Source organism: Sphaeramia orbicularis, chromosome 3, assembly GCF_902148855.1.
Source record: "Sphaeramia orbicularis chromosome 3, fSphaOr1.1, whole genome shotgun sequence".
In the NCBI taxonomy this organism is placed as follows: Eukaryota; Metazoa; Chordata; class Actinopteri; order Kurtiformes; family Apogonidae; genus Sphaeramia; species Sphaeramia orbicularis.
This window is the reverse complement of record NC_043959.1, coordinates 14,108,614-14,123,859: the sequence shown is the minus strand read 5'-3', so window position 1 is coordinate 14,123,859 and position 15,246 is coordinate 14,108,614. Positions and strand designations below refer to the sequence as shown.

At 36.1% G+C, this 15,246-nt stretch overlaps 1 protein-coding gene across 3 annotated transcripts in view; it reads left to right on the top strand.

Moving 5' to 3' along the window:
• The window catches only part of slc30a4 (solute carrier family 30 member 4), a 34,587-nt gene extending 21,699 nt beyond the window's left edge, over positions 1–12,888 (top strand). For all 3 annotated transcript variants that reach the window (XM_030131129.1, XM_030131128.1, XM_030131130.1), the window contains 3 exons: positions 2,206–2,311; positions 6,051–6,185; positions 11,868–12,888. In XM_030131129.1, the coding sequence (XP_029986989.1) occupies positions 2,206–2,311; positions 6,051–6,185; positions 11,868–12,022 (396 nt within the window). In that variant the 3' untranslated portion in view covers positions 12,023–12,888. The remainder of the gene's footprint in view (positions 1–2,205; positions 2,312–6,050; positions 6,186–11,867) is intronic.
• The last annotated feature ends 2,358 nt before the right edge of the window (positions 12,889–15,246 follow it).

Sequence of the window (15,246 nt, the reverse complement as noted above, 5' to 3'; positions counted from 1 at the left end):
GTTTTGAATTGTTACTTGGGCCTTGAATTTAATATTGACATTGATTAACATTTACAGCATGAACAGACACTGAGAACATACTGATTGGTGCACTGAAAAAAAAATGCAGGAAGAGGGAAGTGTCTGATACTCACAGTAGTGATGTGTCCCCTCCAATACATGTGTGGGCACTTCTCTATAGAACTGTAACTCAGAAAATCCTTCCTTTATTTATTTACATAATCCTTGCTTAACAGTGTTATAGACACAAATACTACTATAAAATCATCATACGTCAACATTTATTTTTGCTTTAAAAAAAAAAAAAATCTCTTAAAGGATTGATATTTAGCTTTTTTTCTTTTTTAAATGGAATTCTTCATTTTCCCACATTTCCCTGTGGTCTACATAAACTGTAAAAGCTCTGCTCGGGTCTGAATTCTTCATTAATTCAACTCCACAGGTATGTGTTTGCATTATCATTCTCCTCCACAATATGAATGATCTCATTGTCTGTGTGCTGAGTAAGATGGAAAATGCACGACTTGACATGACTGAGTTGTGTGTCATTGGGTTCTGACTCTGACTTTGCTGAAGTTGTGGTTTTGTGTGGTTTTGCTGTGTACGGTAATTCAGTCTGTGGTGTAGTTCTGTGTTATTATTTGGATCTGTTTAATATGGGTGGAGATTAGATGCTGGGTTGAGCCGCAAAGCTCTAAGAGTCCCCACAGTCCTCCCATGTTTTGTTCGTTTGTTAGTCTTCCCAGTAGAATTACATAAAAAGTAAAGCACTTGAAATAATTAATATTTAAAGTGCAATTTTACCCCCATTCTGTCTCTAATTTAAAACTAAAATACCCAAAATGCAAAAACCGGCTGTTTAACATATCAGTTAACATACAAATGGATAGGGATGCACCGATACCACTTTTTTCCAGACCAAGTATGAGTACTTACATTTGAGTACTTGCCAATACCGAGTACCGATACAAGTACTTAATAATCCCATTCCAGTTCTTAGTTCCTTTTGTAAATGTGCTTTATTGTCATTGTCATTAGTCTGACTGGAACAAAGTGCTGCTACTGACATTTAATGTGTTGGAATGAGTGTTTCTCAATTAATCCACCAGGGGGCGCCGCTCCTCGTTAACCATACTGGACAAATACCACGAAGAAGAGGAAAGTTTAATGAGAAGAAGAAGAAGAAAGTCAGTAATAACAAACATGGAGACAACAGAGGCAACACTAATGTGATACTAATATTGCAGCGTTTTCACTGGTAAGGTTTAAAAGCGAAGCTTCAGCAGGAAGAGAAAAGAGAAATGAGTGATAAGTTTCATTTTCACTTCCGCTAGCGGTGGTCCGCACCACTCCGTACCCCCGGCCCAGCCCTGGGTAGTTGTTCTAAATGTGTCAGTAGTTTTTCTCTAACTCCCACAGTGGCTCTTTGAACAGATCCTCTACCTCCACGGTTCCGCTGGTATTCTCTGTCTGGGTACGCATCCGTCAGCACCTGGAAAACAGATGGACTGTACGCAGAGGACTGACAGAACGCTGCGTCCGTATCCGTCTGTGTCTTTAACGTTACTTGCAATCAGCGTTACTTTTATCACCATCATTTATTTTGAAAAATCTCCACACTCTTCACACTCCCCACACATTATTCCTCCTCCTCATACCTGCTGCGCTGAACTGTGAATGTCACATGGCCGTAAGTGGTATCGGATTACTTTTACAAGTATGAGTACAAGTACACACACTGAGTATCGGAGCTGATGCCCGATACTCGTATCGGTGCATCCCTACAAACGGATAAAGAAACCAGCTGCGCATCCATGATTAGGCATTAATATGTTTTATTTATACAGTACTGCTTTACAGTAATCTGAAACAGTCCCTTATAAAATGCTGACTTTTATATATTTATATGTTTTATCCCCAGCCTTGTTGTGTTTCTTCACAATTGTCACAATTAACTTTACAGCTCAAAAAACACATTCTACTCTTAGGCTTTTTTCGTTGTCTGTCTCATCCCTTCTGCCAAGTTTCATGAAAGCTGGTGGAAGAGTTTTAGTTTAAATCTCCTGAATAAATAAGCCAATAAACAGAGGTTTGTAGTAATGTTATTTCATTATTGGCTGTAATGATTAAGTAATTAATGACCCTTAAATAATCATATGACCCTAACCTGAGTGCATGTGTGTATGTTTTCATGTGTCCACACAGCCGGACTATAAATTGGCAGACCCCATCTGTACCTACATTTTTGCCGTGCTGGTTATCTTCACCACATTCCGCATCATTCGGGACACAATAGTGATTGTGCTGGAGGGTGAGTGAGAAACTACTTGTGATTATCGCGAACAACGATACCTCTATGTTGATGCTTCAGTCCTGACATATGATGTAGTCCTGTGTTTAAAGCAGGGGTCTCAAACATGCGTCCTGGGGGCCAAATGCAGTCCACCAAAGGTTCCAATCCGGCCCGTGGGATGAATTTGCCAAGTGCAAAAATTCCACAGTCAAGGCTGTGGAACTCATTTTAGTTCAGGTTCCACATACAGACCAATATGACCTACAGTCAAATAATAACAGCATAAAAACCTACAAAAAATAATGACTCCATATTTTCTTTGTGGTTTGATGTGAAAAAAATATTACACTATGCTTATGAATAATGACAACTTCAAATTTTTGTCTTTGTTTTAGTGCAAAAAATCACATTAAATTATGAAAATATTTACATTTACAAACTATCCTGTAACAATAAAATGTGAATAACCTGAACAAATATGAACAACTTGAAATGTCTAAAGAAAATTCAGCACAATTTGAACTATTTTCTGCCTGTTACAAAGTGTTTAGTGCAAGGGTGTCAAACTCATTTTAGTTCAGGGGCCACATTAAGACAAATTTAATTTCTGAAGTGGGCCGGACCAGTGAAATAGTAACATAATAATATCTAAATAATGTCAACTCCAAACTTTCCTTTATGTTTTAGAGCAAAAAAAAGTAAAATTATGCAATGAAAATGTTTACATTTACCAGCTGTCCTTTAAAACAATGTGAATAACATGAACAAACTGCAATTTCTCAAGAAAATTAAGAGCAATTTTAACAATATTATGTCTCAGTTTATCATTTATAATATGTAAATTACAACTTACAGATCACAGTGGATCATCATATTGGTAAACTTGCACTTCACACATTTCAAAATGTTCATATTTGCCAAACACACGATAACATATGTAGGGCTATTCATACTATTGACTATATAACAGACAAATTCCAGCGCAGTCCTTCTCAGCTTAGATGCTGAGAAGGCCTTTGACTCTGTAAGTTGGCACTTCCTGTATCAGGCAATGGGTCGTTTTGGCTTCTCAGCTCAATTTATAAAATGCATAATGGCACTATATTCAAATCCAACTGCAATGATAAAAATAAATGGAGGCTTATCTAACCCTATAAATCTACAAAGAGGCTGTAGGCAGGGCTGCCCTCTTAGCCCCGCCCTGTTCAATTTGTTCATTGAACCCTTGGCCCAGATGATCAGAGAGGAGAAGAAGTTACGCGGTATTATTATAGGAGGTGTTGAATATAAAATTTGTTTGCATGCAGATGACATGTTGGTAACATTACAAAATCCAGGTTCTGGTGTACCCCTGCTTATGAATGTCCTCAAAATGTATGGATCTCTTATCAGGATACTCATTTAACGTGCATAAAACGCAGGCCCTTTTATTTAATTTTATCCCCACTCCAGATTTAATTGAAAAATATAAATTTAACTGGAACTCATCCCTTATTCAATATTTAGGTGTGTCCTTGCCAAGGGATTTGACCTCTCGCTTTGCTACAAATTATGAAAAAATTAGTAAAAAAATATACAAGGATTTAGAAAGATGGGCTTTGCTTCCCCTAGACATCAGTGATAGAATAAGGTCAATTAAAATGGTAATTCTTCCTAAATTATTATATTTATTCATGGCTCTACCAGTAGCGGTTCCACTGAAACAATTCAGAGAATGGGACAAGCATATTTCTAGATTTGTTTGGGGAACAAAAAGACCACGGATAAAGCTCTCTGTCTTACAGTTGCCGAGGGACAGGGGAGGCATGGCTTTACCTTGCCTTAAACATTATTACATCGCAGCCCAAGTAAGATCACTAGTACTTTGGTGTAGTGAGTCCTATACGGCTAAATGAAAAGGCATGGAGTTTTCCTCCACTGAAGTTCCATTACCTTCAATTCTTGGCTGTCTGGACTGCGCTAGAGCAGCCCTACAGCTGGACAATTTATGTGTATGTAACTCAATTAAAATTTGGTTACAAGTGGTCAAGACATTTGGTCTTCATAAACAAATTAGGATCCTAAACTGGCCTGTGAGTGACCCGCACTTCCAACCTGCACTACATGACTACAGATTTAGACAGTGGTCTAAACATGGTCTAACTGCTTTCTGCAGGATACTTTCAAAAGGACAGATGGACAGCTTTCAAAATCTTTCTCTCAAATTTGGACTTGGTAAACATGATTTTTTCAGATATCTCCAACTCCGTGATTACTTTGTAAAGGAAATACAATGTTCTATGACACAGACTCCCTCTCATCTAATTCAAATACTGGTAGAAGCCTATAAAGGTTCCAGTAACAAAAACATCACTGGTAAAATTTATACAGCTTTGAATTCAAAAGACAATGAGATATATTTTCACACAAAAAAACAATGGGAGAGGGACCTGCAAGAGGAAATACCAAATGAGATATGGTCAGAGGGGTGGAAATCTCAAAACTGTACTACAAACTCACTATCATGGAGGGATTTTTGTTGGAAATGTCTGGTCCGTTTCTTTATTACACCTGCACGAAAATCACATTCTTCTGGAGTTCATTTTTCCTGCTGGAGGGAGTGCGGTTCACTCGAGGCAGATCAAGTACATGTATTCTGGTCCGGTCCTGGTATTGTTGGCTTTTGGGGAGAGATGATTAAGTTGATGTATTCAGTTTTTGGTGTTCATTTTGATATGTCATTGGCTACTTTGTTTTTAGCATTCCCCCAGAGGAATTACAGGAAAGAGACATATATTTATTTAGAATACTGCTTGCCACAGGCAAAAAAGCCATCATCAAATACTGGCTTAAAAAGGACCCTCCCTCAATTTCTTTGGTGATAAAAATTGTCAACCAAATCCATTTAATGGAAATGATGACATACAATCTCTGCCTACAACAACATAAGGGTGTAAAGCACTGGAAAAAATGGGACTTTTTCATTCAATCTGTGGACAGTAAACAGTCTGTAAATGTGTGAATGTACCTGTGACCGTGTTTCTCTTTTGTTTTGTATTTTATATTAAAACAATAAAAAATAAAGTACAAAAAAAAAAAAAGTTCATATTTGTTCAACTTATTCACATTTTTGTGAAATGATTTTTAGTGTAAATACAATAAAATGACATGAAAATGTTTACATTTACAAAGAGAAAAATTTGGAGTTGTGAGTATTTATAGGTTATTATGATAGTATTTTACTGATCTGACCCACTTGAGATTAAATTGGTCTGTATGAGGGAACCTGAGCTAAAATAATTAATATCTTCAGTTTAATTTTAGCATTTCACAAATTCATCCCAGGGACCAGACTGGACCCTTTGGAGAGCTGGATTTGGCCCCCGGGCCGCATGTTTGAGGCCTCTGGTTTAGTGTCTTTGTAGATCTGATCCATAATGTACATGTAGAAATGATAAATTGAGGCAGAATATTGTTAAAATTGCACTTATTTTTCTTAAGAAATTTCAGTTTTTTCAGGTTATTCACATCTTTTTTGTTTGGATAGTTGATAAAAGTAAGTATTTTCATAATTTAATAGGGGGGTTTTGTACTAAAACAAAGACAAAAATTTGGAGTTGTCATTATTTATTGGTTATAATGTTATTATTTTACTGGTCCGGCCCACTGGAGATCAGATCAGGCTGAATGTGGCCCCTGAAAGAAAATGAGATTGAGAGCCCTGGTTTAGAGCAATGTAACTACATAATGTTTGTTGTTTTTTTTCCTTCTGAATCAGGTGTCCCCAGACACCTGGACACTCAGCAAATCAAAGAGGACCTCTTAAAACTGGAGGATGTTCAGTCTGTGGAGGAGCTGAATGTGTGGGCGCTGACGGCAGACAGAACTGCAGCCCTCGTTCATCTGCAGCTCAGTGAGTAGCCACATCACATTAACACTCAACATCAGCAAAGTGGGAGCAATACGAATATCTTTACTATTTCAAGATTTACATTCAGATGAAAAAGTACAACTTTAGTAAGTTACACATTTTAGTTACAGTTTAACCCTCCTGTGTCACGCCCACAGAGGCCCTTCATAACCCCCAAAAGTCTGTAATCTGCTGTCAAAATGTTTCTTATACTGTTTGTTTTTAAAGTTTTTACATTTTGTTTTTATTTCATCAACTTGAGCCATAAACAAAAATACCAAATACTCAATAACTATCATATTTTTAACCCTTGAAATGCCATGTTTGTAATGTAAACAAACCATATTTTTTGAGGCAAAAAATGCAAAAAAAAAAGTTGGGTTTTTTCAATATACTACATAAAAATTGGATTAGTTTTTTTTTTTTTTTGCAGCCTTGCATATGTCAATGATTAACACCAGCATTGGTTAATATGCATTTTTATTTTTTGTGCTAGATCAAATGTTCTAAAATGTGTTAATGCACATTTTTTACTCATTTCTTAGAAAGGTGTTAGTTTAGTAAGTTTCTATTGTTTACAATGTGCTGATTTTAGTAGCTGGTTCAAAATGTTAAAAATCATGCAAAAATGAACAACTTAAATTCTGACCAAATGCAAACTGTGAAAATTAATTTGACCTTTTACAATATGAAGTCCAAAGTGTGCATAATATGTTCACCCAGATACTGGAAGGTTAATGTTTATATTTGTAGCTGAAACAAAAACAAAACAGAAAAACAGGTAAAGTCAGCTTTTTCCCCTCTGATTTGACTTCAAATGATGTGTTATGAAATTCCTGAATAAAATACAGTATATTGAATAAATGTAATAGGATTTCTATGAAACTGACTTTGTACAACACAGACCTTGGCTCTGTAAACACATTTTATTTCATTCTTTTATTCCAGTTTTAGCTTTTGTAGGAATATTGGGAAAAAATAAAACACTAAAAATAAATAATACTTTAGACCCTCAAATTACGCCTGCTCATACATTTGTAAAACTAAGTACAACCAAACGGAAATCAAAAACCAAAATGAAAAGACAGATTTAAAAAAGAAAAAAAAAAAATTTCCAAACTATACTAAATCCAGTCAGTACTCGTCTGCATCTCTCCCATGTTGATTAGCTGTAGGTTCTCCACAAGGTGGAGCTATTTGTTTCTTTATTTTGAATTAAAAACCAAACCAGCAAAGAGAAACTAAGGAAAAAAAAAAACATATTTGAAAAGGAGCATCTTAGTACATCTTATATCCTCCGGCCCTTTACCACATGTTTTTCTACTGGCCACAAAGTCCCATGATCCACAAAATAATTCTAAAATATTAGACATATTAAAGATAAATGCTGCAAAAATATTACACATGAAAAATAAACTCTGTCCAAACCTATATACATGATATACATTTTATATCATAGTTCATTAGTCATAATCGTATAATATAATGCACGTTATATACACTGTATTACAATCCATTATATATTAATAGATTACACCATGATATAACGACATTATAATATAATTATGTTTACATTGTATATAGTGCACACTATAATACATTATTTATAGTCATACAATATAATTCACATTATATACATTGCATCTCTTTTTAAAGACACACCTATTTGCACTGATTTTTAATACAAATGTGTGACTTTTATTTGTTTTATCTTCTGGTTGTATTTTTAGATACTGTGTATCTTATTATTGTGGACCTGTTTTATCAGTTTTAGTAGATCTTATCTTCTATATCTGTACATTTTTATTAGTTTTATTATATTTTGTATTTTTGTCTATATCCTTGTACAGCACTTTGGACAGTTTGTGTTGTAAATGTGCTTTAGAAATAAACCTGACACTGACCGTAATAATACACTATATATTAATACATTCTACAATGCTATAACATAAGATAAGCATGCTTACATCCAGGGCTGTGTATTGGCAAGAATCTGGAGATACAATTCAAATCACAATACTAGGATCACGATACAATACATCACGATATATCATGATACTGTTAAAAAGGCAATTTTTTTTTGCTTCTTTTCTTTTTAATGATTATTTCCTTGAAGAATTGAATTACAGCAGAAGCATGCATAAATACTAAACACATTTTTATTTGATCCGAACAGGATCTAATGCTATATCACAAAATTTTCCTGTGTTCAAACTGAAATTCTGTTTTACAGACATTACAGTTACAGATCCTGTTCAAATGTTCATATTCTATTAGTTCAGAACGAACATCAGAACAGTATTTTAGTTCAATCCCAACAAAGGAACTAACATTATTCAATAAAAGTGTTAAATAATAATAAATAAAATATAAACAAAAAAGAAAAACAAAAATGAACCTCCACAATATCTGCATTTGAATAAATACCTAAAAAAAAATATCGATACAGAACTTTTTAATATCGATAGTCTTGTGAAATGAAATACCGCAATATACTGCAGAACCGATGTTTTCTTACACCCCTACTTATATTGTTGTATAATACACATTATAATACAGCTACATGTGTACACACACATACACATGTATGTATGTATGTATGTATGTATGTATGTATGTATATATATATATATATATATATATATATATATATATATATATAGAGAGAGAGAGAGAGAGAGAGAGAGAGAGAGAGAGAGAGAGAGAGAGAGAGAGAGAGAGAGAGAGAGAGAGAGAGACACACACACACATATATATATATATATATATATATATATATATATATATATATATATATATATATATATATATATATATATATATATATACACACACACACACAGCTGTTCATTCTTGCTCATTCTCAGGGCATTTCTACTTCTGCAAACATCATCCTCTAGCTGCAGGACCCAAACGTACAGGTGCTTCGTCTTTATAGATCGATACAGATGTACTGAAGGAACTCTGAACTCCTGCTGCTTTTTTATTGCAGTATGTGAAGTTTGTTGGAACTAAAGGCTCTGTGTTCTTTCTGTCTCTACCTGTCCCACTGTCAGACTTTCTCAGAAATAGTTGAATGTTTGATTCCCAGTCGGATCCATCTTCTGATTCCATATATTGATCTTGTTCAACTCTCTAATGCCGTGTTTCCACTATGTGGAACCGGCTCAACTCGACTTGGGCACCAGATACTATTCCTGGAGACCATTTCCATTGTAGAATACTACTGACTTTACAGTACCTGGTCGTCATAGCAATGCAGTGTGTTACTTCTGTGTCGTCTGCTCAGAGAGTCGCTGATAAACTCGCTTGTTGCGTGTTGTCTCGTCAATCTCAGGCTGAATTTTTACATCAACGACCAAAGACTGAATCTCCTGACTGAATGGTGTAGTTTTACGGGCTGTCATCAGGTGGATTAACCTACCGCTATATTTACTGTAAACTTTCGCATCTGTTTTTTGTAAAACGGCGGGTCACAAAGACAACTCTCTGACCAATCAGTGGTCTGCAGTGTTTATACATCACGTTTTAGTATCTGGTCCCCAGTCCTGGAACCTCGGCAGAGGTGATACCAAAAAACTAGTACCAGGTACCAGATTCCACGTCCTTTTTCGTAATGGAAACGCAAAAAGGTAGAGTCGGGTTGAGCCGGTACCACGTAGTGGAAACGCGGCATAAACCTCCAGATGCTGAATTCAGCTCCATTTGACATCACCTTCAACCACCAATATTTCTTCCAAATCCCATCAAAGCTCTGATGCAGTTGGATCCACTTCTGTATCATTCATACATATAATAGTGAACTAGTGCCTTTAATCTGTCTGCAGCTTCATAGAATGACCAAACATGACCTTTGACCTAAACTCATTTGAATATCATGGTGGAAAATCCAGTCCAATCATCAGGTTGGACTTTTCAACTCTAACAGAACATTCTGGTCTACCTTGGAGATTCTATTAGTGTAAATCTGTTCAACACACTTTGTTTATCCATCAAATATATCAGCTGTAGAATCTACGTGGAGGGATAGATGTTCAATTTGAAAGACAATTAAGAAGGTTGAACACTGGTCCATTCCATGGAGAAGTGAATGGAACATCCACCTAAACATGTGTGAAAGAAACATGAACAGAATATAGTTTTGCTGCTTAATAAATGGAACATGTCCTTTTTGTTTCCATCCATGGTCTTATTTCTTAGTTTTATAGACATGATCAGGATAAAGGATCCATTTGGAGATGATGGATAGGACTGTTTTACTGCAGGAACTGAGTCATGACCCAAGAGGATTTTATAAATAGAGCTATGCATTTGACTGAGACACACACACACACACCTATTTATAAAATAAATCCAAAGTGGGTCAAACAGACAGAAGACCATAACATGTCCTTTCACATGTAGGAGAACATTTTTTTTTTTTAAATTTAAAAATATTTTTTTTTTTTTATTAACAGAAGCTTTTACAGGATATTTATGGTGTTTAACAAACGTCTACAGTTCGTTACAGTGAGATAAGGCACATTTTACAGAAGGAATACACATATATGTATAAACTTACAGATTCACCACACAGGGATGATTTTTAAACATCAGAAGAAAAAAAAAAAAAGAAATAGGTAAAGAAATAAAAAATAATAAAAATGAATGGTGACACGGTGGTGCAGTGGTTAGCACTTGTGCCTCACAGCAAGAAGGTCCTGGGTTTGATTCCAACACCAGTCGATGTGTGGAGTTTGCATGTTCTCCCCGTGTCTGCGTGGGTTCTCTCCAGGTACTCAGGCTCCTCCCACCATCCAAACACATGCGCTGACAGGTTAATAGGTTAATCTAAATTGCCCATAGATGTGAGTGGGATTGTTTGTCTATATATGGTCAGCCCTGCGATGAACTGGCAACTCGTCCAGGGTGAACCCTGCCTTCGCCCCTATGTAGCTGGGATAGGTGACCCCGTGACCCTTGTGAGGATAAAGCGGGTTCAGAAAATGAATGAATGATGAAAATCGAAACAAAACAAAAATATTACATGAACTATTCCCATCACACCCCCCACCCTCCTCCCTCGCATGGCTCTCAGTGTCCTTTCATTTATAGACCTACACAGTCTATGTACGTAGTTTGTACTTACACCTAGAGCTGAAACGATTAATCGATTAGGTGCTTGAAGCGAATGCAAAAATTCACAATTCGATTAATCGACTCGAATTGATTGAAGGGAAATATTCTACAGCAGTTTTCCTGAATTGAAACTTCTTTGTGTGCCACAATAAGCATCCATGTGAAACACAACAGTGGACCAAATGTTTAACAGCAGAGAAATGAAGGGAGCAAAGCTTTGATTCAGGAGAATTGCGGTTGAATAATTTTTTTTATCACTTAATTAATCAATCAATTAATCATTTCAGCTCTTCACCCATCTGTACACAGTCATATGCATAGAAATCGGCGCACTACTCACAAGAGATACATCAATGAGGAAGTTATACAAGGAGAACTCACAGAGGGCTAATTCGAAGTCGGTCTAGAAAGGGTCTCATCATCATGGTCAACCAAGTCCAGAGAGGGCAGAATGTCTATGGGGGGGGGCAGATTTTTTCAAAGGAAGCAGGCTTCCCCCTTTGTAGGAGAACATTTGATTGAATTCGACCTCCTTCAGAAGGTTCACCCGTATATTTGTATCCACAGCACCCTCTAGTGCGAACAACTGGGAGGACGTCCAGGCCAGGGCCCGTCACCTGATGCTCCACACCTACGGGCTGAACCGGTGTACGGTGCAGGTCCAAACGCACCGGCAGAGGCCACTCCGCAGTTGTACGAACTGCCAACAGCCCAGCGCCTGAACACCCGCTCAGAGGAACTCACTGGACCGCAGCTGGACGCACAAACGGACGTCGCACCGCTGTTGTCGGAGCAGGAGCCAGAACACATGGTATTTACAAGGAAACAGTCTGGTGCCAAATGATGGTCAGAGGAGCAGCAGCAGACGCACATTTCACATTAAAAGGATCACCTCAGCCTCCGATGATCTTATGACCTTACGCTTGCAAACGCCTTCAGAGAGACTGAATGTCAGAGATGCACGACGGCGGGACGAAGGGCTCGTGCACCAACGTGAAGTTTGTGTGGGAGTCTGTTTGTGCTGGAAGTCGATCGTTTGTCGACGTTAAAATATTTGCAAGATAAAAATGTTTCTGAATCAGTATTGATAATTATCACAGTCCCAAATCAGTATTTCTGTCAAATGTTAAGGCTGAGTGAAAGTTAAAGACACCAGGTGGATTTTTGTTTTGAAATTACTCAAAAAAACTTGGTAAAAGACAAAAATGCAACATTACAAAAATAATGTAAAGTATGCGACGAAATGAAAATGATGTAACAAAGAAAATCCGGGACTATTGGAGTACTGGTTTTGACGTGTTCAACGTGTTTGATGTTGATCGTCATGTTTATTTTCTTTATCTTAATTTAACATTTGAATCAAGTTCATGATATACATTTTATTTAATTAGGACTGGAGTGTAACCGGAACAATCTCAGTCCATATTTCGCAAGGTAAAAATGACTTAGAAATTATTTCTCTGTGGTTTCAAATAGAGCTGCAACCGATTAATCGATTAGGTGCTTGAAGCGAATGCAAAAATTCACGATTCGATTAATCAATTCAGATTTGATTGAAGGGAGATATTCTATTGCAGTTTTCCTGAATTTAAGCTTCTTTGTGCGTCGCAAAAAGCGTCTGTGTGAAACACAAAAGTGGAACCAATGTTTAACAGCAGAGAAATGAAGGAAACAAAGCTTTGATTCAGGAGAATTGTGGTCGAATGATTTTTTTTTTTTATATCACTTTGAGTCGATTAATTGGGTGCAGCTCTAGTTTCAAGCTCATCTTTTTGCTCAGAACATGATAAACATTTAAACAGCTGAAAATTTTATAAATCTAGATGAATTTAAAACAGTTATAATGACAAAATATACATGAGTAAAACAACAAGACATTAAAATATGAAGTGGATTTGAGCTGAAAATGTCAAAGGACGAGGTAAAAATGTACATTGTGAAAAATATTGTCTGATTTTTGCAGAGGTTTTGGATCGGGTCTCCTTTAGCTTGACCATGACTGACCAGTGTTTAGAAAAACTATCAGCTGATGTCCACAAATGTCCAACTCCTAGCACAAAAAAGACAAAAAAAACTTCACAAAAGCACATGCAAATATGACAAAAAGAACCTTTACATGTTCAGCCAAAAGTAAGAAAGTAACTCGCTCTTAAATCACCATTAAAGCCTATTTCAAGGGTAACTTTAGTGTTTTATTTTTGATTTCACAAATGATGCTTTGTAAAAAAAAAAAAAAAAAAAAAAAAAAAAAAAAAAAAAACTAACTTTTTGTTAATGTGTGTTGGCTGGATATTGAGATTTTTTTTTTTTAATTAAGGATGTCAGGACTTGAAAAAGTACCTCGTTTAATTTGCTACTACCTGGAGCCGCTGTAGTCCTCAACACAGATTAGTGACGCAAAAACACCTTTTAAAAAAAACACTTCCCCTTATTAAATAACCCATCTCTCATCACATCCATTAACTCTACTCATATTTAGTCTGTTCGTAGTAAATACTTAGATATTTTAAAGTACTGTAGCTACAGCTGGTTGCACTGACCAGCATGTATGGAAGTAAATCTGTCTCCTCAGATTTTGAATTATAAAAGCCATTGAATTTCTTGCGCTGAATTTTTTTGAACTGAAATTAAGTATTTGAATTTTTTGTCTCTGAATTCAACTATGTTCATACATTTAGAATAAAAAAAATTCAAATGCAAAAAATTCTGAAGCCAAATATTCAGATGCAAAAAATTCAGATCACACATCCAGGACACCAAGGATAAGCAACCGATTCTGTCTCAAGTCGAACCGACAGCCAGTCAATTGAGTTATGTTAGGATGGTCACGTGACACCGATGCGGGAAGACGGTCAGCGTGGATGTGTGATCTGAATTTTTTGCATCTGATTTTTTTATTCTAAATTTATGAACATAGTTAATTCAGAGACAAAAAATTCAGATACTTAATTTCAGCGCAAAAAAAATTCACTTAATTTCTGTGCAAAAAAAAATCACTTAATTTCAGCGCAAAAAAATTCACTTAATTTCAGTGCAAAAAAAAAAATTCAGAGCTAGAAATTCAATAGCTTTTATAATTCAAAATCTGAGGAGACAGATTTACTTCCATAAACATGTAAAAGGACTGAACTCTTCATTATTATTATTTACAGGCAAACGGGCAACTGACAATCAGAACATGCTGACCACTGACTGACTTCAGTGTGTTTACAGACCATACTCAACCTGTTCATTTCAGTAAGTGACCGTAGAAGGATGGAATGTTGGGAATTCACAGTTGTAGTGCTTTAATGGAACTGAAATTAAGTGAATGGTATTATTTCTACCATGTGTTGAGGCGGTGGAAGGTTTAATTATGAACCTTTGCCATTATCATCAAGGTAAATCAGGAACTGGATCAGTGTTTATGTTTGTAATAAAGTATTTAATCATTTGTCTGTTTATGTCTTTTTTTAACACTGCCTGGTATATACACACACACACAACACAAAAGGATTCTGTTTCTGAGTCTGATTCTGTACTAATTGATGAGTAACTTAAGTAATTTCAGAACTCTGCAGCTAGGTTTTTAACCAAAACCAAGAAGAGAGAGCACATTACTCCAGTGTTGGTTTCCCTGCACTGGCTACCGGTAACCTACAGAATTGATTTTAAAATACTACTCCTCACGTATAAAGCTCTAAATGGAACCGGACCAAGTTACATTGCAAACTCACTGATCAATTATGTACAAACTAGAACACTGAGGTCATCAAACGCAGGGTTACTAGCGACTCCCAGAAATATTACAAAGAAAATGGGGGACGCAGCCTTTACTAACTATGCACCAAAGTTATGGAATACAATTCCAAAAGACATTAGAGAAGCCAGTTCACTGAATATATTTAAAACCAAATTAAAAACATTTTTATTCTCATTAGCCTTTGAAAGGAGATAAAAATGGGGT